This window comes from Pan paniscus, chromosome 12 (assembly GCF_029289425.2).
Source record: "Pan paniscus chromosome 12, NHGRI_mPanPan1-v2.0_pri, whole genome shotgun sequence".
In the NCBI taxonomy this organism is placed as follows: domain Eukaryota; kingdom Metazoa; phylum Chordata; class Mammalia; order Primates; family Hominidae; genus Pan; species Pan paniscus.
The window spans coordinates 62,424,624-62,451,700 of NC_073261.2; the positions used below are offsets into that span (position 1 = coordinate 62,424,624).

Sequence of the window (27,077 nt, forward strand, 5' to 3'; positions counted from 1 at the left end):
AGTGACTGTAGTAAGCTTGCAAGATACAAGGTTAATATATAAAAGTTAATTACTTTCTTATATACCAGCAGTGAACAATTGGAATTTGAAATTAAAAACCCAATGCCATTTACATTAGCATCAAAGAAAATGAAGGCTTTATGTATAAATCTAAATAGATATAAGATCTATCTGAGGAAAACCACAAGACTGATGAAAGAAATTAAATATCTAAATAAATGGAGAGATAGTTCATATATGTGGATAGGAAGGCTCAATATTGTCAAGGTGTCTCTTTTTCCCAACTTGATCAATAGAGTCAACATAATCCTGATTAAAATCCTAGCAGTTGGTTTCGTGGATATTGAAAACTGACTCTAAAGCTTATGTAGAAAAAGACCCAGAATAGCTAACACAGTATTAAAAGAGGAACAAAGCTGGAGGACTGATACCACTCAGTTTGAAGTTTTGCTATAAAGCTACAGTAATCAAGACAATGTCATATTGGTGAAAGAACAGACATATGGGTCAGTGGAACAGAGAACCCAGAAATAGACCCACACAAATACAATCAACTGATTTTTAACAAAGGGGCAAAGGTAATTCAGTAGAGAAAGGATAGTTGTTTGAACAAATGGTACTGAAACAACTATACATCCACATACCAAAGAGAAAGAATATAGACACATACCACCTTGCACTATTCATGGAAATTAGCTCAAAGTTGATGATAGACCTTAATGTAAAATGCAAAACTATAAAACTTCTAGATGATAACATAGGAGAAAATCTAGGTAACCTTGGGTTTGGTAATGACTTTTTAGATATGAAAGAAAAGCACAATCCATGAAAGAAAAAATTGAAAAGTTGAACTTCATTAAAATTAAAAAGTTCTACTCTGTGAAAGACACCTTTAAGAGAATGAAAAAACAAGCCAAAGACTGGGAGAAAATACTTACAAAACACATATCTGATACAGGATTGGTGGTCAGGTGTGGTGGCTTACACCTTGTAATCCCAGCACTTTGGGAGGTGGAGGTGGAAGAATCACTTGAGACCAAGAGTTCAGGACCAGCCTGGGCAACATAGTGAGAACCCATCTCTACAAGAAAAAATTAGAAAAATTAGTCAGGCATGGTGGTGTGCACCTGTAGTCCTAGCTGCTCTGGAGGCTGAGGCAGAAAGATTGCTTGAGCCCTGAAATTTGAAGTTACAGCGAGCAACTTTAGCCTGGGCAACAGAACTAGACCCTGTCTCAAAAAACAAAAAGGGACTGGTACCAGAAATAAACAAAGGAATTAAAACTCAACAACAACAAAACAAACAGCCAAATTAAATGAGTAAAGGACTTTGAATAGACCTTTTCCCAAAAAAAGATATAGAAGTGTGCAATTAGCACATGAAAAGATGGTCAACATAGCAAATAATTTTACGTGATAAATTTTATGTTATATATATTTTTCCTTAAAAAATATGAGCAAAAGATCTAAATACCTCACCAAAGAAGATAATGCAGATGGCAAATAAGCATATAAAAAGATGCTAAATATCAAATGTCATTAGGGAATTCCTAATTAAAATGAGATGCCACTACATATCTATTAGAATAGCAAAAATCTAAAACACTGACAACACCAAATGTTGACAAGGATGTAGAACAACAGGAACTCTTATTTATTGCTGGTGGGAATGAAAAGTGGTATGGCCACTTTGGAAAACAGTCCTGTAGTAACTGATAGAATTGCTACCAGAACTCTGAACACTGCTGGCCTGCTGCTTTTCTTGTTACCACACTTCACTTTCTCAGGTATCCTTTTGGTGATATCTCTGAAAAGATAATAACATTGTTAGTGGTCATCTAATTCTAAATCAGAGTGAGATTTTTTTTTTTTTGATTCAGAACATGTCAATAACTAATTTCTATCTTTCTTTCCTTTTTTTCTTTTTTTTTGTGATAGAGTCTCACTCTGCCACCCAGGCTGGAGTGCAATGGCACGATCTCGGTTCACTGCAGCCTCTGCCTCCTGGGTTTAAGTGATTCTTGTGCCTCAGCCTCCCCAATAGCTGGGATTTCAGGTGTGCACCACTACTCCTGGCTAATTTTTGGTAGAGACAAGGTTTCACCATGTTGGCCAGGCTAGTCTTGAACTCTTGACTTCAGGTGATCGGCCCGCCTCGGCCTCTGAAAGTGCTGAGATTACAGGTGTGAGCTACCGCACCTGGCCTAATTTCTTTCTATCTTAGATATATAGGTTTTTGAATTTTCTTTCTTGATTCAAATTATTCTCCTAATTGATACATAAATATTTTCCATTTGCTTTCTCACTTTATTCTAAATATGGAGATTTTACTATAATTATATGAGATGGAATGGATGTAGGTATATAGATGTGCATAGATCTCATAGAGGTATTTGGTTTATTAAGCACACTTGTTGCTTGTATTTAAGTTCAGGAGGCTAGTGATTTCATATTAAAAGTCGTAGGACTAATTTGGCATATTCTGATATTCTGTTGCAAAACACTTTCATGCTTTGAATACTCATGTTTACACATACATTGATGATGTTATTTGTCTTTTTATTAGAGAGAGAAGATTCATGAGAGATGCAAGAATATTTGTCCTCCTAAAGATACCTTCGAAAGGACTCTTTTACATACTCATGGTATGAATATGTGTTATTTATAGATAATAAAGCATAGCATAAATATTAGTGAACAAAATCTTTATTTTGGGACCTTATTGCCTATTATATCTATAATTTTTATTTCTAGTAAAATTTTTATAACCTATGATTATAATATTTTCTAAGAACTTCTAAGAGAAAAAGTAGATCTGATAGTAGTATAATCCTTTAGTTCAACAAATATTGATTGGATATCTTCGTGCTTGGTATGTTCCTTGTTGCTTAAAAATAGATGAGTAAGCTAGACATGATGGCACATGTGTGTAGTCCCAACTACTTGGGAGGCTGAGGTGGGAGGATTGCTTGAGCCTATGAGTTTGAGAACAGTAACGTAGTGATACCCTAAAGTAAATCTATAGATAAGTAAAAAGTAGCTTTGGTCCTCAAAGAACTGATGTTCTCCTGAATAAGTTTAAAGAAAGAAACCAATAATTGTATCACTGTATATTAAAGAGTAAGTTCAGTGTGGTAATGTTTTATAACATGCCTAACTTAGCTTTAGAAGCATTCCTAGAGTTGACAGTGATTACATGTGTTTTAAAGTCGTTAGTTTGAAACATTTATGTGGGAGAAGGCATTCCAAGAAAAGGGAATAGTTTATACAAAGCCATAGAATAAAGAGAGAACAGAATATTCAAGGAATTGTAAGAGTTTAATATATTGGTTCTACTGGGAGCAAGAGATGAGACTGAAGCATAGGCAGGGGTCAGATCATGAAGAACCTTATATGCTGTGGTAAGGAATTTTACCTTTTCTGAAGACACTGTAAAGCTACATAATAGTTTTAACTAGGCATGATCAGATTTATGATTATACATTTATGTGAAAATAGTTGTGGATAGTGAATTATGGGATGATGATTAGACTAGAGGCAAGGAGACAGTTGGAGGCTACTGCAGTAACACAAATGAGAAATGATATTCCAGTAACAGTTACAGTGGAGATGGAGAGGGAATTAGGCCTTTGAGAAGTAACTCAGAGATTGAGACACAGGTTTTGGTGGCCAGTTATTGGTAATGGAGCAAAATGATTCAAGGACAATTCCCAGGTTTCTTGCTTGGACAACTGGGTGGGTGACAGTGCAATTCAGTGAGAGAGGCAATATAGGAGGAGGAATTTTGAGGGAGATGGAGGCAAGTTTAGTTGCAGATTTTCAGTGAAGAACATGCCTTTTTGGCAACCTGGAGCTCAGGTTGAAGATTTAGGCTGAAGATGTAGGTATGGTAGACATCATCATAGACAGGTATGCTGGACAATAGCATGGTAGTTGAATCCAAGGACGTTGGGTGAGATTGCCCAGGGAAGATGTGAATAGTGAGAAGAAAACGACTGGTGATGGAGCACTAATTAAGCTGTCGCATTTAAGGGGCAGACAGAAGATGAGATACCTGTGAAGGAGACAAAAAGTGGTCAGAGAGATAGGAAAGTCAACCAAGAGAGAATTGCACCTTAAAAGTTAAAGCTAGTGAGGATTTCAGAAAGTAAGAACAGTTAGTTGGTCTATAATGTCAGAATAGTTCAGGGATAGATCAATTTGTACACTGAGAAGTCTCCTTTATTTTGGCAATCAGGAGATCTTAGAGCATTTATGGCAGTTTCAGAAACCTCAATACTATATATTAAGGAGTGAGTACAAGAGAAAGAAATGTAGACTACCAGTATTATGTCACTAGAAGATTTGAGATAGATTATTGACTACAGGGAACAGAGTGGAAGAATATTTTTTCATGGCCAGGACTAGATCAGGTAAGAGAGGCATTTGACTATCCCTGAGAGTGAGTGCTTTTGCATCTGAGGTCCTGCCCTTCCCTCAACCTGGTCCTGGCCTGGGTTTTATCTTTTTCTATATATATATATATATATATATATATATATGAATATGTGTGTGTGTGTGTGTGTGTATATATATATATATTTTTTTAATGGGAAAGAACTGAGCATGTTTATATACAAAGATAAGAGAGCTAGTACAAGGGAAGAGGCTGAAGATACCGAGATGGAGTAAACTGATTAACCAAGCTCACAGCAGAGGCAGGAGGCAATGGAGTCTAAGTGCAGAAAGATTGGTTTTGAAGAGGAGAGTAGTACCTTATCTGAGTTTGGATTGGCAGGATGAAAGTAAAGTAGGTTCATTTGAAGGTAAGTGTGTATCTCAGCCTTAAGATGTCTGAGAAGAAAATTAATATAGTATAAAAAAGCAACCTTTGATCATAAGAAATTCTGGATGGGATGATAGATCTTTTAAACAATAAAAACAATATTCCTACTTTAGAATTTAATTCATTTTTAAAAATTACATAGCATGCCATATTCAGTCTTACCAAAACTTAAAAAGATAGCACAGCAGTCCTCAATCTTTTTGGCACCCAGAGACTGGTTTCATGGAAAACAATTTTTCCATAGACCAAGGGGTTTGGGGGGAGATAGTTTTGGGATGAACCTTTATTATGCACTTTATTTCTACTATTATTACATTGTAAAATATAATGAAATAATTATACAATTCATCATAATGGAGAGTCAGTGGGAGCCCTGAGCTTATTTTCCGGGAACTAGATGGTCCCATCTGGGGGAGATGGGAGACAGTGACAGATCATCAGGCATTAGATTCTTATAAGGAGGGCACAACCTAGATCTCTGACATGTGCAGTTGACATTAGAGTTTGTGCTCCTATGAGAACCTAGTGCCACCACTGATCTGACAGAAGGTGGAGCTCAGACGGTAATGTGATTGATGGGGACTGGCTGTAAATACAGATGAAGCTTTGCTTGTGCCCACTGCTCACCTCCTGCTGTGCAACCCGGTTCCTAACGGGCCATGGCCCGGGGGTTGGGGACCACTGAGATAGCATAAAGCCTTTTATGTCTGATTAAAAAGATTTGAGATGTATTTTGCTGTTTTATTGCTGCTATATAATTGATTACAATTACCTGAAACATTGTTTTGTTCAGCGCTTTGCCTACTACTAGGCATGTAATAGGTGCTTGATAGATATTTGTTGAAGGAATAAACTTTAGTTATTTGGATGTGACCCAGTACAGTACTGAATCTGTCAAAATGTATTTTATGGAGTTAAAATGAAAACAAGTTTTAAAAATAATATTTCCCTTCTTTTTTAAATAGATAAATCCAGGACAGATCTGGAGCAAGTACCTAAGGTAACAAAGCTTAAACATGAGAAAATTGCCTTATAATATTTGATCTTTAATTTTGCCTTACAAGCAGATTTCATTTGGCTTTTTTTTTTTTTTTTTTGACCCTTTGGCTACTTTGTCTCTTGTGGGGCATCACTTTTCTTCTTTCTTTCTCATTCTTTTCTTTTTTTCTTTCCTTCCTTCTGTCTTTTCTGTCTTTCTTTCTTTTTCTTTCTGCTTTTCTGTTCTTTCTCTTAACTTAGACAGAATCTTGCTCCTTCTCGCAGGCTGGAGTGTAGTGGTGCGATCTCAGTTCACTGTAACCTCCGTCTCCTGGGTTCCAGTGATTCTCCTGCCTCAGCATCCTGAGTAGCTGGGATTACAGGTGCATGCCACCATGCCCAGCTACTTTTTTTGTTTTGTATTTTTAGTAGAGATGGGTTTTCACCGTGTTGGCCGGGCTGGTCTTGAACTCTTGATTTCAAGTGATCCGTCCACCTCAGCCTCCCAATGTGCTGGGATTACAGGTGTGAGCCACCATGCCTGGCCTTTTTTTTTTTTTTTTTTTTTAATGAAAAAATGTTTTTAATTGACAAATAAAAATGATGTATATTTATGGTGTTTTTTCTCTTTTGCATCATCAGTCTCTTTCTCATCACTGAAACCTACAAATATTTTAAAATCTTTCCATTAAAAAAATTTTGCTGATCATTCAACCTCTTCAAATTATTAAGAGATACTTACTTTGTATGAAAAATTTTGTCGAGATGTATAATCCATTTTTTTCTGGGAAGAGAGTCAGTTACCTTCATCAGATTCTCAAATAGGTCTGTGACAGTTGTTCTTTAGGATAAGAAAGAGAAGATGAAAGACACAAAAAAGGTAGAAGGATATCATTTATATCATTTATTTGATCCTACAAAATAAAACTCAAAGTTTGTCATTTAAGGCTCAATGTTCACTTCATGTAATCTTTACACATTCTTTACTTCAGCCAAACTTTTTTTTGATGGCTCTGTGCTTTATTTACACTGTTTCTTGATCCTGGAAGACTTTTCCCTCATCTTCCCATATCTAATTCTCTGTAATCTTTTGCTTAAAATGGCAGCTTTACATGGGTACTTTCTTGTTCTTTCCAACAGAAGATAATTGGCCCTTTTGCCAAATTCCCATAACATTTTATCTGGGACTCTTCCCTCATCCCTCTGCTACCCCTTTAAGGATTTGTCCCTCTTCTCCTTATAAGATTTTTTTTTTTTTTTTTTTGAGGCAGAGTCTCTCTCTGTCGCCCAGGCTGGAGTGCAGTGGCACAATCTTGGCTCACTGCAACCTCCGCCTCCCAGGTTCAAGCAATTCTGTTACCTCAGCCTCCTGAGTAGCTGGGATTACAGGCGCCTGCTACCAGGCCTGGCTAATTTTAGTATTTTTAGAAGAGACGGAGTTTTGCCACGTTGGCCAGGCTAGGCTGGTCTCAAACTTCTGACTTCAAGTGATCCGCCCACCTGGCCTCCGAAAGTGCTGGGATTACAAGCATGAACCACTGGGCCCAGTCTCCTTATAATATTTTATATACATGTTTTATCACATCCCTTGGATTGAAGCTTCATGAGATTGGGGTCTCTTTAATAAATTATCTTTGTTTCTCCCTCAGTGCCTAGCATCAGAAGTAGTCAGTAAATATTTATTGAATTAATCAATACTTTCAGTTATAATACCAAAGCAGGGATTAGAAAATTTACTCATGTCTCTAGATTTTTTTTCTACCATATTCATTCTAATTTTTGTATATAGGTAAAATAAATCAGTAAATATAGCATATAAATAAGTACATAAATTGATTAAACCATGTTTTAGGGCCTATGCTAGGTGTTAGAGATACAAAAATAAGCTATAAATTTAACCCTGCAAGAACATATGGTCTCCAGAGGGAGATATGCATACTAAATAAATAATTTCTATAAAGTATGAGGTAAATAATTAAGTATGCATGATATATTTGTGTTCAGAGATGGGAGTCATTATGTCATGCACAAGGACACATTTGCACTTTTGATTGGGTCATGTTCTTCAGGAAGATGTACAAGAAAAGGCATTCTAGGCCAGAAGTATGTATATAAAGATATGCATACTTTATGTATTAATACACTCATTGTAAAAAGAATAAGAGTATGGAAGAGAATTGAATATTGCTAGAGTGTAATGGGTAAATAGTGGGAGTGACAAGATACAAAGAGGTAAGTGGGTCCAGAAAAACAATGAAGGGTTTTGGATGCCATTCTAAATAGTTTGGTCTGTGGGTCATGGGAATCTATTGAGAGTTTTAAACAGGGAAGTTAATACAGTTATACTTGACATTGTAGAGGAGTATCTCTAACAGTAGTATAGGGGATAGATTAGGGAAGGATATCAGTAAATAGCTATTGAAGAGCTGAACTACTGAATGCTGTGGAAATACAGGAAAGCAGAGATTCAAGGTATATTTACAAAATATAACGGGTAGGCCTTATTGCCTAGCTGGTCGTGATATGTAAGGGAAGAGTAGTCTATTCATAAAATTGAATTTGTTTTGGTTTTAATATTTATTGTATGCTTAATCTAAACTAATTTTAAAACAATTTTGAGCAGGAGAAAATAGAAATATAGGTTAGAGAAATTGATATTTGGCATTTTAAAAACTATCAGTGGGAAAGAATGTGGAAATTTTAGGATGAGTATTAGATCTGCCTCTGGTATGTACCTGTAGGACTGCATGAGTGAGTATGATCATGTAGTAATAGAATGACCATCTCCATTGGTAAAAGCAAAAAACATTTTGTATCTTTTATGAGTATTTTAAGCTTGGTGAGAAATTTACACATTTTTCTTATAGATATTTGTGTAAAGAACTCAACTGTTATCACTTGCTTTTGCTATTGATACTCAAGATCCACGTTAATTTTGTTTAATGATCATGATGTTAGAAGCGATAATGGGTATAAAGAAAATACTTATCTAATTGAGGGAAATGCATTTTTTTAATAGATTTTTATGAAACCAGATTTTGCCTTGGATGATTCCTTAACTTTTAATTCAGTTTTACCATGGTCTCATTTTAATACTGCTGGTGGAAAAGGAAATCGTGATGCAGCTTCCTCAAAGTTGCTTCAAGAAAAGGTAATTTCTTTTTGACTTTTTCCATGTAGGAAACTATTCTAGTTAAGCGGTACTGTTTGCTTGGGTTCAGATTTAGTTATTTAGTAAGCTGTACTTTTAAATTCATTTTTGTTGTTACTGATAACTATAAGCCTCCCAATCTTAACTGATAAACTAACAGCATTTTGTTTCGATGGAACACAAGTTGTGCAGATGAACAAGGAAAAACTTACTATTTGAGTGCTTCTTACCTGAAAGAGCAGTTGATGGAATTTTAATTGAAAGGCTATATTAGCTAACACAATAAATTGCTTTGCATTTGTCCCAGATATTTTATTTACATACTGGCTAATTTTATTTATTTTTATTTTTATTTTTTTGAGACGGAGTCTTGCTCTGTTGCCCAGGCTGGAGTGCAGTGGCACGATCTCCACTCACTGCAACCTCCACCTCCTGGGTTCAAGCAATTCTCCTTCCTCATCCTCCCAAGTAGCTGGGACTACAGGTGCGTGCCACCATGCTTGGCTAATTTTTTGTATTTTTAGTAGAGATGGGGTTTCACCATGTTGGCCAGGCTGGTCTCCAACTCCTGACCTCATGATCTGCCCACCTTGGCCTCCCAAAGTGCTGAGATTACAGATGTGAGCCACCGTGCCCAGCCCCACATTGGCTAATTTTGTAAGAATGATTTAAAGCACAGAAAACCAATATTTTCCGAGGTACTGTTTTTCATTTTCACCTAGGGATGATTATTTTGAAACAAAAATATCTTAAAGAATACAATATTCCTATTGTTTTTGTAGCTTTGCAAAGCCTAGTCTTTTACATGTTACTAGTCAGCAGTTCTTTACGTTTTACAATGTCATAGTCCAGAAGTCAACACCTTGAAAGTCATTTAATATTTAGATCTTTAAATATAATTTACTTATCAAGAGTCTTCTAAAGACATTTGATCTCTGTTCTTTCTTAGCATTCAGTTTAGAGCTCGTCTAAAACTGAAGGTAGTTCTTAAAATGAGAAGTAGTGATTTTGTTTTACTTTAGTGATATCCCCTGGCAATCTGAAAGCTTGTCTCAGGAAGACATCAATAATATCGGGTTCAGTCCTCATCAGGAACTGAAGAAAAGACTAGCTTGGGGAGGAGAGAAGAAGAAATGTGGGGAAGGAATCATGAGTATTCCTTTTCTCACAATTGAAAACGAAAATGAGCTTTTTCCTTTGGCAACATTTTCACCTATAAAAGGGTTTTTCCATGCATAAGAACAAATTGATAAATCTGACGAAAACCATGGGTTTAGAGACACAGGCTTGCTCATGACACAGGCTTTCATATTCTAAGTATATGCCCTGAGAGAATAATACCTTAAAAAGAGAAAAACAGCAAAAGCCAGTAAAAGTCTCATCAATCTATACAGGTACTTTTAATACAGATAATTTAAAAATTATTTCCTTTATAGCATTTTAATAGGAAATAAACTATAAAAATGTTATGCCTTGAAAAGAGTAAATCAGTGGATTATTGAAAATTCAAAAAATCTTTGAGACTCAAATGCTTTTCTTATGCTGAATGTTTAAAGTGACTAAAATAATGGAATTTTTTTTTATTTGTAAATTGCAGAATCAGATTTGCTATATTTACATTCTGACTCCTTTTCGTTCTGCTCTGTTCTTAGAATAGGAATAGAAGACAGGATTCCAAGAGAGCACTTTCAAACTCCTTTTATGATGGACAACAGCTGGTTTATCATGTTCGCTTTTAAGAGCAAGGATGCTATAACTAGAATTAAAGAAATTTGTATTCTATTGTATTATGCAAAGTGCTGGTCTGCAGTAAAATAAGGAGTTTGCACTGGAATGCAAATCACTGCACTGCTTACTTCATTAAGAAAGTCTGAAAAAAATATAGTGTGCTTAATGATGTAGTTCATTTACTTTCTAGCAAAATTCTTTATTTTATTATGGCCCTGTTAAACAATCCACAGATTGGCAGCAGCATATAAATCACATTCTGGGTAGCACTGTCCTAAAGTTATCTATTCTCCATTTACTATTCTGGGAATTGAGTCCATGTTACCTTGCAATTTACCCTAGTACATTTGTGCCCATTTTGCTTTTTTAGTGAATAAATGAACAGCCATATTGAAGATGAAAGAGCAAAAGGGCATAAACTCAAGATTTAAACTGTGGAAAAATTTCTTGTTTGTAACCTATTTAGATATTGTAAGATTATTGAAGGAGCATTATTGAAGATATGAATGATACTCTGTGTTTCCTTAGGGAAACAGATTTGATGACCAAATAGTCTCTTCTAATCTTATGAGACCTAAATGTTGAAAGTTCATTAACCCTTTGAAACTGTGAATTATCCCAAGACATTCAGAGATAATGCCCGAAGTCTGAGCTGTGGGTTAAAAAAATCTCAAAGTAAAAAAATGGGTGAATAATGGAAAGATAATATAGCCAAAAAAGGCATATGCAGTTAGAAAGGAAGAAAAGGCAAAACAAGTTTTAGAAGTCCATATTTGAAATTTAGAAAGCATTTTAAATATATATTACCATAAGAATTAATCTTGGTAATGCTACTAATAAAATATATATGAGCTAATTGTTTAAGGTGTTTGTCAAACTTTTAAGAGGAAAATTCGTTGGAAATAAACTGAATTTTACAAATTGATAAAAGAATCACTTTTGAAATGTAAAATAAGCAGCCTGAAAAAAATCCAAATGAATTTTAGTACCTTATCTATAATTTGTGACTGAACCATCAGTCTATCTTGGATTATTCAGCATTTTGAGGCAGAATGGTATAATAGAAACAGCTTCAGTTTTTCAGTCAGAGATATACCAACATTTTAGTTTTGCTACTTAGTAACTACATGACTGTGTTTCCTCATCTGTAAAATGATAATAATAATACCTATATTTCAAGATTGTTAAAATTAGAAAAATTAGATGTGTATAAAATACCTGTGCCTAATCCATAGGAGGAGGTCAATAAATGGAAGGTGTAATCATCTATTTAGTCAGATAAATGATGTGTGATGATATTGGGGGCTAAGGAGATCATTCTCTTTCTCTCAGATCTTAGAACATCTGAAACTGGAAGTGTAATTTGAGATGTCTATGGGGTACTCTTTTAGAAAGCAGTTGGTGTTTGGAAGGTGGTAATGACAGGAACAGAGGAGGAAAGTAAATGACCTTGTACTCTTTTGTCTTACATTTATATCTTTGGGGTGTACCCTTTATCTTCCTTCCATTTTGTTGTGCCCAATTTCAAGGATCTCACAATCAAACAATTCACACAATGGAATTTAAAGTATATGTAGAAATCTTTTATCATTGTCATAAAGTATTTGGATAATCAAGGAAGGTATGCTCATAGTACTTCATATTTTTTTTCCTTGTCTTTTAAGCTGAGCCATTATCTGGATATTGTGGAAGTAAACATTGCTCACCAGATCTCTCTACGTTCAGAAGCATTTTTTCATGCAATGACCTCTCAACACGAGTTGCAGGACTACCTCAAGAAAACTTCCCAGGCTGTAAAAATGCTTCGAGATAAAATTGCACAGATTGATAAAGTAATGTGTGAAGGATCACTCCACATTTTAAGACTGGCACTTACCAGAAATAATTGTGTTAAAGTATACAATAAGCTGAAGTTAATGGCCACTGTACACCAGACTCAGCCTACAGTACAGGTGTTATTATCTACTTCTGAATTTGTTGGAGCATTGGACTTAATAGCAACAACACAAGAGGTTCTACAGCAGGAACTTCAGGGCATTCACAGTTTCCGGTATGTTCATTAAGTAAGCCACTAGAAATAATGTTAGAAATTTTTAAAGGATAAAATTTAGCATGTAATGTTAAAAGTGTGAATGTATTCAAAGTTAAATGGATATTTTTTCTTCCAGATTCATCATTTGTTTAATAATGTTATTCTGATATTGTAGTATTAGCAAAACAAAAACCATAAGGAATAATATTTTCAGAGACATTTGGATGGAGAAGCAAAATTAAAATTTCTAGGAGATGAGATAAATGCAAGGCCAGTCACAACATTAACATTTTGAAAATGTTGAAATAGCTTTGTGTCACAATGGTAGGTCAAGGTGGAGAGAATACCAGCATATTTAAAATTAAGTTTGTGTTGAAAGCCTTTAATAGATTTAAAATTGAATAATTATTAAAATTCATTTCTGATTTGCAGTCTGTTTATCAAATTGCAAAAGAAATCCACATGGTGATAGAAAAGACCCAATTTCTCCTGTTATTATTTTGAAAATACCTTAGGTTTTAAATATTTTATATGAAATCATTCCAAAGTGTTTATTTTATAGACTAATTGCAAGCCATCAAAATTTCGTTCCATTAAGCAGGCTTGCAGTATCCTTGTAGAAGTTCATATCTGCTGGGAAAACCATCCAAACCACGTACTAGTAAGTGACTATAAAGTTTTATGGAAGATGTGCTCTGTAACTTAATCCATTATGGAAAAGTTAGCTTCAAAATACATTTATTTTAATTGAATTATAAATCTTATTGACTGAAGATATGTAATTGGAATGTTTAGGATATATTTTTAAAGCTGAAACCAAATTTAATTAGATGAACAATTGATTGATTCATTCATTTAAGGTATGGCTGTTGAGCACCTATTACATGTCAAGTACCAGACAGAATGAATACTGGGAATACAGTCATGAATGAAGTAGAGATGTTCAGTGCTCTAAAAGTCTGTACAATTTATTTGGCATGGGGAAGGAAGCAGACAAATTACTGCATAGTTATGATATAGTGTAATACAGTGTGATGAATGGAAAGATTGCTGTGGAGCTCTGACCTTAGGGGTGGAACCTAATCCAGACTTGGATGGTTATAGAAAACGTTCTGAGTCACAAACCTCTTTGAGAATCCATTGAAAGCTACTGTTGGACCATCTTTCCACAAAAATATACCTGTACATAAAATTTTGCAATCAATTTTGGGTGATTCATGTTTTTTTGAAGTCTACTTTGAATTCCCCAGCATGGAACCCAGGGCAACTAAATTATTTTTAATTTTTCTTTCACCTTTGAAATTATAAGGATTTATCTTTGAATTTGTATGTCCTATGTATTTTTTCAATAAATGTCAATTTTGTCATTGCCTTAGAAAAATGGATTTCTATAATGACAGAAGCTGTGTTTTTAACTTATCACTTACTGTATAATATCATGAGTGTTGATGAATATTGGGAGCCAGTATCCCATAGATAGTACAGAGCTGAGAAATAGAATCAAGGATTGAATGCCGCCTTGGCAAACACAAATTCTCAAACTGTTCTAATTTTTACCTCAAAGTTCATGCAGTTTACTTTTACTTTCCTTGACTCATAAGTTTATGGTCAATACTCATGAAAAGTAATTTTAAGAAGAGGGTTGGATATTTATTTATTCTCAGTAGTTTATGATTTATTGGGTTACAGAATAAAAATTTTATAATCTTGTATTTATTATGAGCTCAAGGAAGAGCTTACCTTTGTTTTCAACCTTACTTTTTTTGTTTGTACCTTAAGTCAAAGTATAAAATATTCTTCATTTAAAAATGCCTATTATTTATGTATATATTTATTTCGAGACAGGGTTTTTATTCTGCTACCCAGGCTAGAGTGCAGTGGTGCGCTCTTAGCTCACTGTAACCTCTGCCCCCACCCCCAGTCCCCTGCTACCCTGTTAACTCCCCACCCACCACCAGCTCAAGCCATTCTCTCACCTCAGCCTCCTGAGTAGATGGGATTAAAAACACACACCACCATGCCCAGCTAATTTTTATTTATTTATTTTTTATTTTTTTGAGATGGAGTCTAGCTCTGTCGCCCAGGCTGGAGTGCAGTGGCACGATCTCGGTTCGCTGCAACCTCCTCCTCCTGGGTTCAAGCGATTCTCCTGCCTCAGCTCCCGAGTAGCTGGGATTACAGGCGCCCGCCACTGTGCCCAGCTAATTTTTGTATTTTTAGTAGAGACAGGTTTTCACCATATTGGCCAGGCTGGTCTCGAACTCCTGACCTCCGGTGATCTGCCCATCTTGGCCTCCCAGAGTGCTGGGATTACAAGTGTGAGCTACCGCGCCTGGCCTGATTTTTATTTTTAGTAGAAACGGAGTCTTGCCGTGTTACCCAGGCTGGTCTCGAACTCCTGAGCTCACGCCATCTACCTTCCTCGGCTCCGCAGAGTGCTGTGATTACAGGCATTAGCCACCATGCTCGGCCAAAAATGTTTATGATGTTTAAAAAGACCTTCAGATGTTCTGATTTTCTACATTTTGCTCAATATCTTTCTATTTTTTTTTAGAACCACATGTGTAAAGAGTGTTATTTCTTCATGTAAAACGTTTCTGTAAAGTTTCCTATCAAATGTCAGTTCCAATATGTTTATAACTGTTTAAAAGTTTGGTATCAGAACTTGAGTCTCTGACTTCCAATAAACATATAGCAATTTATTTTCAAAAACAAAAATACTCTAAAAGAAAATGTTTTTATAGTCAAGGAAGAATACTGAATCATACGTGAAGTAGTTTAAGACTTGTTATTATAACCCCATTCTTTTGTTTGTGTTTTGTTTTAAATTTGTGTCAAATCCTATATGATGATTTACTTTCTTGACTTTATCTTTCCTTTTGCTAAAGGTTGTTAAATATCAACATTAGTTACTTTCTTATATAGTTTCATAGATATTTTTAAGACCATTTAACTTTATTTAGAAGCATAAGAATTAGTTTTGGACACTTTATAGATTGATTTTTATCCAGTAAAATATGTATTAGAGATCTCTTATGGTAACATAAGCATTAGGTTATAAGCTGTTCTCCTTAGTTTATTAAAATAATTACACTCTCCCATTAGGAAATAAGAAATATTCTACTTGAATTTCACACGTTTTTGTCTTTTTTATATCAGAGTCCATATTTTAGTCATTTCGTGGGCCATATACTAAGCCATAGGGTCTTACTTGAAATAAGAAACCTTTAGTAGGACAAGCAAAGGACTCTTTTAAATTTATTTGTTAATAGTCTTTCCATTTTATGAATCTTAGTCCAAGTTTTGCTTTTGGCTATACTGTTCTTTGTATTGCTTTTTAAAAATGTTCTATTTAATATACATATGCAGTCTTGCCCTGTCACCCAGGCTGGAGTGCAATGGTGCGATCATAGCTCAACTATAGCCTTGAACTCCTAGGCTCAAGTGATCCTCCTGCCCTAGCCTCCTGGGTAGCTAAGACTGTAGGTCTGTGCCACCATGCCAGGCTAATTTTTAAATTTTTTTGTAGAGATAAGGTCTTGCTGTGTTGCCCAGACTGGTTCTATTGCTTTTAAAGGGAACTTTCATACCACAATTTTCCAGTAGTTAAATTACCACAAATGCAAATCTCTGTTTTCAAAAAGGAATTTTAATAGTTGTATTTGTCTGCCATTTTTCTGTGTACTATTAACTTAACATCACATTTTTTCTAGTCATTAGTAGCAAATAATGCTTACGTGTGTCTTCTTTGACTTTGAAATTATTTTTCATGTAAACTTTTTTGGTGACCTCTGAGCTCCCAGAACACCTTGTTTATATTCTCTAATGAAATTTTACAGTCTCCTACCATGTTTTGTCATGGTTTGTGTTTTTATTTTAAATCTTTCTATCAGGCTTTGAATTTAAATGTCTTGGACAAGAGCTATGTTGTACACATCTTAATATGTATTTGTGAAATCTGTGAATTATTCAGTATATTACCAAATGTATCTTGACACTTTATTCCACTCTTTTTTTTTCCTGTCTATAATCATTGTCCCTAATTTCCCATTTATAATCTATATGACTATAATTCTTAATCCTGGCTGCATAATAAAGTCTCCAGAAGAGCTTTTAAAAAAGTGTGCCACACCTCACCCAAGCCAATTAAGTCAGACTTTCTAGAGGTTAAGGCTTGAGCATCTGTATTTTTTTGAAAGCTCTCTGGGAGATTCTAATGTGCACCATAATTGAGAAGCCTGGTTTATAACTACTATTGGATACTCAACTTTTTCATGATTTGTAATTAAAGTGGTAGCATCTTCCTACATAAATTTGTTCTTTCTAAAATGAAATTTTCAACTAACACATCTTCCTGTCTCTATTCAAAGAGGTTTCTACTAATGGATTTGGGGGTATGATGTATCTGTATAAGTTCCAAGTTTGATTTCCCCTCTTCAGAACTTGAAGGGTAATTTTGACTCATTGCATAACTCATAATTATTATAATTCTTTTGTATATTTGTAGAATTTTTAAATTTAAAAAATTTTGAATGATTTTACTGCCTGAATTGTTGCAAAATTGGGCAATTTTTATTATTAGGACATAATTTTTTTTTTTTTTTTTTTGAGATGGAGTCTCGCTCTGTTGCCCAGGCTGGAGTGCAGTGGTGCAGTCTTGGCTCACTGCAAGCTCCGCCTCCCAGATTCACGCCATTCTTCTGCCTCAGCCTCCTGAGTAGCTGGGACTACAGGTGCCCGCCACCACACCCGGCTAATTTTTTGTATTTTTAGTAGAGACAGGGTTTCACCGTGTTAGCCAGGATGGCCTCAATCTCCTGACCCCGTGATCCGCCCGCCTTGGCCTCCCAAAGTGCTGGGATTACAGGTGTGAGCCACCGTGCCCGGCCGGGATATAAATATTTTTAACCATTACATGTGAAACGAAATTTTGCTATCTATTACCAATAAAAATGATAATCATTGAAACAATATATATCATTTATATACTAATTTAACTAAAAGTATTGCTGAGGCTAATGGCATTCAAATGCTTAAGCAGATGTAGTACATAAGTCTTGTGAGCCCAAGAATGCATTCGAATGTTGATATCTTGCAGGTTTTGATACAGAAAATCTTTAGTTACCTTGAAACTTAGTGCTGTGGTGTCATTATTTGCTCTTACTGTAAAGCTTTGTGTAGAAACTCTTAGTTTTCATACTTGTCATTAACACTCTATTCCTACTACTTCATACCATGATTACTACCACCGCCATTCTACAACAGAGGACATATATTGAATACTTGAGTATTCTATACCAGATACTGTGCTAAGTATATTGACATCGCCCACTCCCCAAAAAACTGTGAGATAGGGAATGTTACCCACACTTTACAGATAGGAAAACTGAGGTCATATAGCAAGTTAAGTAACAGTACAGTAGAGATTCAACTTGGGTCTCACTGGGCTTGAGAGCTATGCTTTTTAATATATTTGTTTGAGGATCTTATGGGGCCTCAAATAGATCACTCTGAACATCAATACTAATTTGATTGTACAAACTGTGGGCAATTGAGCTATAGGTTTGCTCAGCAGCCAGGAACTACCATATTAATGGATTTTGGTGTAAAAATTACTGCAGCTAGCTTGTTTTCTACTTGTAAGCCTTTTTTTGTTTTGTTTTGAAAGAAAAGATGCAAAACACTTAGTTTATTATAGATTCCAGTTTATTATGATTTCATTGATCAGTGGCCACTGTGAGATTCCATTTAAGGGATCTTTATTATTGGATGTATCAAAAGGTATTTAACATGTTATTTGACCTTAAATCTCCTATAATTTAGATTTTAAAATATTGTAGTAAGAAAACATCCACATTGTATGTTTTGTGATGAAGAAATCAGACTTCTTACTATTTGATGAAACTAGAATTACTACAGAGTTTATTGATATACAAGGTTTTCTGATAAGAACAGCACAGAGGTCACTGTATTGAACACACAGCTTAGTAGAAGGTCTGAATTAATGTGCAAATTGAGGCATATCTAAGTAGAAAGTATTGGGATTGTTTCAGTTTACTTAGCTGGATATATTTTTCAGAAAGTGATATTTTAGTTGTCATTTCAGTAGATTCACCACTCTAAATTACTGTATGTGATTATTAGGATATTTTTAAAACAAGGTGTTAGCAGATTTATCTTAAATATTTTTGTTAAGGTTAATAATAATGCATACATCATTATTATTGCATCTATTGTCAAAGTAGCCAAGAATATAAAAGAATAGATTGAGGATGAATAGGTGAAACTTGTAAAATATTATAGTTCTGAAAGTTGCATTTAAGGATTTGTGTAGACAAATTCTTGCATATATAAAATACCTGTGATTATAAAATAAGTACTGTTTGGTGTTAGTATTGAGGTTCTTTATTAAATTAATTATATAGCCTGTATTAGATAATTAAACTTTAAAATTACTTTAAGGATACATAAAAATGAAGCTACTCAAGTTATTTAAAATAATATCTAAGGTCAAATAGAACATTGCATTTAAGTTGTGCCGAAATGAGGGAAAGTTTTATTATTTTGATGCCCAAATATCAGTAGGTACAGTCATATAGACCTCCCACCATAATTCTTTATGGAGATTTGTTGAAGACTATTTATACTTGAGGTAACACATACCTGAGTGCTAACCTCTAGTCTGCATTAAAAAAGAATCAATGATCTTCATAAAAATAATTGACAGCCAAGCAATATTAGGTCTAAATTTATATCCTACACTGTCACTGTTTTTTTTTAAACTTATACTCAAACATACACAACAATAAAGGAAATTATATGAAAAGAATTATAGGAAGCTAGATGAATTGTTTATCTAAGTTGTCAATGCAAAGCCAAGTTTGTTTTATCTGTATCCTGTATTATTTTGTAACAAACCCCGAACATTTTGTTTCATTCATAAATATTTCATTAGGTATCTTTGAAAGATAAGGATTTTTTAAAAATATAACTCTAATGTCATTTATATTTTCAAATATAGCTAGTCAGTGTTCAGATTTTCCTGTTAGTCTCAAAATTCTTTCTTATGGTGTGTTTATTGTAATCAGGGTCCAAATAATATCTATATATTGCAATTGGTTGATATGTCTCAATTGTTTTTTGATCCATAGTTATCCATTCTAATTTTCTTTCAAAATACTAATCGAAGAAACTGGGTTAGTGGTGTGTATTTCAGTCAAGAAGCATGAAAAGTCTCTCTTTTGATGATTAGCAGCCATTTAATAATTGTTGTCTAGATTTATCATTAATTGTGGACTACAAATTATGATACTCTAATTCTATCCCACTTTCTTTACTTATTCACTGGAATATTTCTATGAATTGATGTTTCCCTATAACAATTATTTGGTCACCCTTTGAAGGACAATTCTTACAAGATTAGACAGGATAAATGCTAGATTCTTTTCCTTTATTTAGCTGTTTTCAAAATAACGAATTGGAAATCTAGCATCCTCCAAAGATAACTGATGAATTTTTAAAGATATTATAAATACATGGATTTATATGCAAAGTGTTTTAAGTTCTTTCTTTTTAATTTTTATCAATGTTCAAATTGAATTATCATTTGTAGGAACCTCCTCAAGTTCATTCTTGAGTCTTTTTGACATGATTTCCTAAGTAGTTATTGACAGTTTTCTTACTTTGTGTTATGACAGGATGTTTATAGTATGCATTTCCTACCCCAGACCTGTAATCTGCCATTTGTCTAGGGAGTCCTACTTTCTTTTAGTAGGAAATAGTATTTAGAAATCCATATGGGTAGTAGGCATGTTCTTGCTACTGGATTGGCCATTATTTCTAGGCTTTTGTAGTGGACAGAACTGGGAAATAATTTTCTTTTTTAAGTGACTTTGATACATCTTAAGGAAAAGAAGAGGAAAAAGTCCTATATTGTTTGTATTAATAATATTGTTCTGAGACAATCTGTGTATGTTGTGGGATAAAACAAATGAGGAATTATGTTAGTGTCATTAGTAATCACAATTTTCAGCCTGATTAAAAGGAGACGCATATGTAAGATTGAAGAAGTAAAAACCATATAGTCTTGAATTTAAATGGAAGTATCAGTATGACCTCAGTTTTTCTCCTCCACAACCCCTACCATAAGTCGCCATTTAAAAGTTTTAGTTTGTATCTATCTTTCCATCCATCTGTCTGTCTCTCATCTTAGATAAGCGTTAGCGCACTGTACATACTGTTCTCCACCTTGCTGTTTTTACCTTACAATATACTCTGGATATTGTACATGCGCTACAGCATGCATTCTCAATGGGAGATACTACCGCAAGAGGGCAAACGTTGGCTCTTGAAAGGTGAAAAAAAATCTTGAATATAACAGTGGTTTTTGACCCTTCAAAGGGCCATAGTACATAAACAGATATATAATACATTTGTGGCATTAAAGTTTCCTAGGGGTGGCTGGATACCGTGGCTCATGCTTATAATTCTAGCACTTTGGGAGGCCAAGGCGGGTGGACCACTTGAGGTCAGGAGCTCGAAACCAGCCTGGCCAATATGGTGAAACCCTGTCTTTTACTAAAAACACAAAAATTAGCTGGGTGTGGTGGTGCATACCTGTATTCCTAGCTACTTGGGAGGCTGAGGCACGAGAATTGCTTGAACCTGGGAGGTGGAGGTTGCAGTGAGCTGAGATTGCACCACTATACTCCAGCCTAGGCAACAGAGGGAGACTCTGTCTAAAAAAAAAAAAAAAAAAAAAAATTAAAAATTTCATGGGGTTGTGTGTGTGTGAGATTAGAAAAGGCTTCTAGAGGGGAAATAATGAAAAAAAACTGCTCTATAGCTGTATGTATAGGTATTTATCAATTCTTTTAAAAGTGAGTAATATCTATTTAAAATAAATGCATTGTGATTTATTTATTCAACCATTCTCCATTGGTCAGCATTTGGGTTGTTTCTATTCTGTTACAGTTACCAACAGTAGGGCAGTTAATGTATGTTCTTTGGTATTTTTGCTCATGCATCTTTGAGACAGATTCTAAGAAGTGAGATTCCTAGGTCAAAATTCCTCTGTGATTTTGCTAGATACTGCCAAATTCCTCTTGTGCCAATGTTTTAGTTTGTACTGGTGGAAATATTCTAAATTAGTCTACTGTAAGATATTGATGCCATTTATGAGAACGTTTTTAGTCTATTAACTATAAGAAATATACTTTCCTGTTGTAAGATGCAAACTTATATGTTATTTCACTTATCAGATTTGTTTCATAATTATCACTACTCCTACTTAACATATGTTGTTTATAAAACAAGAATAATGCATCTACCCAAAAGGTCAAACGGTTTTAACTAATTTTTTGAAAATTGTGTTATATCTCATCTTTCTTAGTAAATATAGTTGCCAATATTAAGGATTTGTTTTTCAAGTAAATGTAGTGTGGATATATTTTAAATGTTTTTTAAATTTTAATGTAATATAAAATTTAAATGTTTTAAAACTGCCCCTCAAAATAGAGCTTAAAACATTTTTTTCCTTGAGATATAAACATATTTTCCATTGGACTCTTTCACTTAAGTTTTGAAATTCTTTGGACCAACTAGGTTATCTAGGCTTCTTTAGCTCATTGCTTTTACACAGCTATTTGAAAGTATGGCAGAATTCCCTTCGTATATGAAAGTACTTCATCCTTACATTTTTCAGTCTTGTGTTTCAATGACTTTCAGTTTAATGACTTAAGGGATGTTGCACAGTAACTCAAACTGATTATAAGAAAGATTGAATTGAGTCCATCTGTACATACAGTCCTTCAGATATTTATTTGCACCCAGAACAGGGCCTAGCGCAGGGTAGGCACAAATGTTTGTTGAATAAATGAATGACTAGGGAGCTACCACCATTGATATTCAGTAAATAGTTAATAAGGAAAGGACTTAGAATGTCAATATTTTGTCTGTGGAAAACAATCATAAATATACCCAGTAACCAGGTTTTCTAGAACACATTTATTTGGAGGCTAAAGGTACACCTTTGACCTTGAACAACATGGGTTTGAACTTGTGGGTCCATTTATACACAGATTTTTTTTCAGTAAATATATTGGAAAAGTTTTTGGAGATTTGTGAAAGTTTGAAAAAACTTACCACATAGCCTAGAAATATATATGCCATGAATGCATAAAATATATGTAGGTACTAGTCTATTTTATCATTTACTACCATAAAATATACACAGCACTATTTAAAAAGTTAAAATTTATCAAAACTTGCACACAGACTGTATATGGCCCCACTCATGCAGTATTAAATCATAACTGCAGAAAACTAACTGTGGTACATATTGTACCACTGTAATAATTTCATAACCACCTCCTGTTGCTACTGTGGTGAGCTGAAGTGATGCTAGTCATCTATGTTTGAGCAGTTCCTCTCTCCAGTAAATTGAGTATCACAGTAAAAGGTGATCTCTTATAGTTTTTGCATGGTTTTTATTGTCTTTAATACATACTATACACCTTAAATAACACCATGGGACCCATACTGAGTTCACTGGTGATGCTGGAAGTACTTCCAAGAAGCAGAGAGAAGTCATAACATTTACAGTAAAAAGTTTAATTCCTTGATGTGTATAGTAGATTGAGGTCTGCAGTTGTGGTTGCCCATGACTGTAAAAAAAAAAAAAAAAAAAAAAAGGAAATTTGTGAAGTCCTCACTCCAGCTACAACAGCATTTACAAAAACCTTTTCTTTTTGCAAGTACCTTTTTATCCATTATTGAAAATGCAGATTTTATGCAGGTGCAGGCTTACTATGAGAAAGGCATACCTATAGACTCTAATATTACTTGAGAAAAAGCTAAGATATCAAGTGGTAATTTAAAGCAAAAGGAAAGTGAAGGATCTAAAGCTGGAGAACTTAATGCCAGCAAAGGATGGTTTGATAATTTTAGAGGTTTGGCTTAAAAAAATGTCATGATAATAGGAGAAGCAGCTTCTGCTGACAAAGAGGCAGCAAATGAGTTCCTGGATACCATTTAGAAAATAATGGAGGAGAAAGAATATCTACCTGAAAGGTTTTAATGCAGACAAAAGTGCCCTACTCTGGGTGAAAAAAAAGCCACAAAGAACATTTATTAGCAAGGAAGAGAAAGTGAGCACCAGGATTTAAGACAGGAAGGGATAGGCTATCTCTTACTGTTTTGTGCAAATGAAGTCAGGTTTCTGATCAGGACTGCCCTTATCTATAAAGCTGCTAACCCACAAGCTTCAAAGGGAGAAGATAAATAACAGCTGCGAGTCTTCTGCTTATACAACAAAAGACCTGGATGAGAACGCTTTTTCTGGATTGGTGCCATTAATGCTTTGTCTCTGAAGTCAGGAAGTACCTTGCCAATAAGAGACTGCCTTTTAAAGTACTTTTGGTGTTGAACAATGCCCCTCTCCACCCAGAACCCCATGAATTCAGCACCAGAGGCATTAAAATGATCTCCTTGCCCCAAACACAACATCTCTAATCTAGCTTCTAGATCAGAGAGTCGTAAGTACCTTTACAGCTCATTACACACACTACTCTATGGAAAGGATTATCAGTGCTATGGAAGAGAACCCCGATAGAACATCACAAAAGTCTGGAAGGATTACACCATTGAAGATGCCGTCATTGTTATAGAAAAAGTTGTGAAGACCATAAAGCCCGAAACAATAAATTCCTGTTAGAGAAAACTGTGTGCAGATGCTGTGAGACAATCAAGGAAATCATGAAAGAGATTGTGGATGTGACAAGGGTGAGGAATGAAGGATTTCAAGATAAGAATCTTGGAGAAATTCAACAGCTAATAGGTACCACAACAGAGGAATTAACAGAAGATGACTTGACGGAGATGAGTGTTCTCAAACCAATGCCAGACAATGAGGAAAAAGAGATAGAAGCAGCAGTGCCAGAAAACAAGATGACATTAGACAATCTGGCAGCAGAGTTCCCATTATTCAAGACTGCCTTTGACTTCTTTTATGACAGGGACTCTTCTATGGGCACTGAAACTAAAGCAAATGGTGGAAGAGGGATTGGTACCATATAGAAACAAACATTTTTAGAGAAATGCAAAAGTCAAGTCAGAAATTACAGTGCATTTCGGTAAAGTTATACTGAGTGTGCCTGCCTCTTCTGCCTCCACTTCCACCTCCTCTGCCACCCTTAAGATAGCAAGACCAACCTCTCCTCTCCCTCCTCCTCCTCAGCCTACTCAATGTGAAGATAACCTTTATGATGATCTGATTTCCAGTTAATCAATAGTCAATGTATTTTCTTTTCCATAGGATTTTCTTAGTACCATATTTTCTCTAGCTTTATTGTAAGAATATAGTATATGGTACACATAATATAGAAAAGAATGTGTTCATTGACTTTATGTTATTGGTAAGGCTTCTGGTCAACATAAGCTATTAGTAGTTAAATTTTTGGGGAGTCAAAAGTTATACACAGATTTCTGATTGCGCTGGTGTTTGGTGCCTCTAACCCCCATGTTGTTCAAGGGTCAACTGTAAAGAGAAAAATGGAATTTAGAAGATGAAATGTTTGCAGTTATTTTGGTAAGTTAAAGGACTTCATTTTTTGAAAACATTGCATTATTGCACAGGTACTGTCAACTGAAAAAGTTTTACCTACTAGTTCCCTTGATTGTGGAGCGAATTTGTAGTTTTTAGTGAATATAAATATAACATTTTTCTCTTCCTTTTTAGGCATTTGGGATCACAGCTTTGTGAATTAGAAAAACTGATAGATAAAATGATGATTGCAGAATTTTCTACTTATTCTCACAGTGACTTAAATAGACCACTGGAAGATGACTGTCAAGTTTTAGAAGAGGTATGTGTTTTAACTGTGGAATGAAGTTGATGCCATTGCTTAACAGTCTTGGCTTAGAACACATTTTTCTCAGATTATAGGAATCAAAATTATCTTAAATTTCAAGGGCTATCAGACCTATGAAGTCCTTCACTAGCTATGTGAATTTAGCAAGCACCATGATTGTTCACTATCCTATGGAATTAGAGAATAAAATAATTGTATAGCTTAATTAGAAATTAGAGTTAAAATGAGCTTACAGACCAAGTTAAAAATACAGATATAGGATGAATTAATTTATATTCTGTGTTTATGTGTGCGAGTGCTGGAGCTTGTCTTTTATAAAAAGTGATCATAGTTGGGCGCATTGGCTCCATGCCTGTAATCCCAGCAGTTTGAGAGGCTGAGGTGGGAAGATTGCTTGAGCCCAGGAGTTTGAGACCAGCCTTGGCAACATAGGGAGACTCCATCTCTACGAAAAATAAAAAAATTAACTGGGTGTAGTGGTGCATGCACACCTGTAGTCCCAGCTACTTGGGTGGCTAAGGCGAGAGGATCACTTGAGTCCAGGAGTTTGAGGCTGTTAGTGAGCCATTATCGTGACATAGCAAGACCCTGTCTCAAAAAAAAAAAAAAACCAAAACCGAAAAAGTGATCATTATCATATGGTAATTACCCGTCATTCAAATTTACTGAGTACCTATTATGAACATGTTTTTTATATATGTATATACAAATACATAATATCCAGGCTTCACTTAGCTGGTAACTTCTCAGTGTTAATCACTGACAACAACTAGTAAAAAATCCCAGAAACCCTGATAACTGCCTAAGTAAAGAAACTTTTGTAGATGTTAGCAGTTGACTTCCCACTGTGAGAGTCTAGGTCATTATTTCAGTCTTCTAGACTATGAGTTACAAAGCATGGGTGAGGTGCAGTGGGTCAGGCCTATAATCCAAGCACTTTAGGAGGCTGAAGCTAGAGGATCGTTTGAGCCCAGAAATTTGAGACCAGCCTGGGCAACACAGTGAGTCTACAAAACAAATTTAAAAATTAGCCAGGTGTGGTGGTGCATGCCTCTAGTCCCAGCTACTCGGGAGGCTGAGGTGGGAGGATCACTTGATCCTGGGAGATCAAGGCTGCAGTGAGCTGTAATCACCTCACTACACTCCAGCCTTGGCAACAGAGTGGAACTCTGTCTCAAAACAAAGAAGCAAAAACCAAAAAAAACCCACAGGGCCCATGGAGTATTTATTGGTCATCAGGGTGTGAGAAGGATATTTTTTACTTGTTGAAACTAGAACAAAAAATACCCTTGTATTGTTTTGCCCGAAAACCAGCTTCATTGGTTCACTGTGGTGGGGTAGGATTTATCTGTTTTACAGCACTGACTCCAAAAATCTCATGATAAGGTTGCTGTGGGAGGGGTTTTCAGGCTGCTAGAAAATACTTTGTGCAGGATAGAGATCTGAGGATCAAACAGAACTCTTGATGCTGAATATTTCTACCTCTAAGTAAAAT

At 35.0% G+C, this 27,077-nt stretch overlaps 1 protein-coding gene across 7 annotated transcripts in view; it reads left to right on the top strand.

The window, feature by feature from the left end:
* The window catches only part of VPS54 (VPS54 subunit of GARP complex), a 126,819-nt gene that overhangs the window by 44,245 nt on the left and 55,497 nt on the right, over positions 1 to 27,077 (top strand). For all 7 annotated transcript variants that reach the window (XM_034953253.3, XM_034953254.3, XM_034953256.3 and 4 more), the window contains 5 exons: positions 2,566 to 2,644; positions 5,790 to 5,824; positions 8,822 to 8,953; positions 12,346 to 12,731; positions 25,450 to 25,576. In XM_034953253.3, coding sequence (XP_034809144.1) covers positions 2,566 to 2,644; positions 5,790 to 5,824; positions 8,822 to 8,953; positions 12,346 to 12,731; positions 25,450 to 25,576 — 759 coding nt within the window. The remainder of the gene's footprint in view (positions 1 to 2,565; positions 2,645 to 5,789; positions 5,825 to 8,821; positions 8,954 to 12,345; positions 12,732 to 25,449; positions 25,577 to 27,077) is intronic.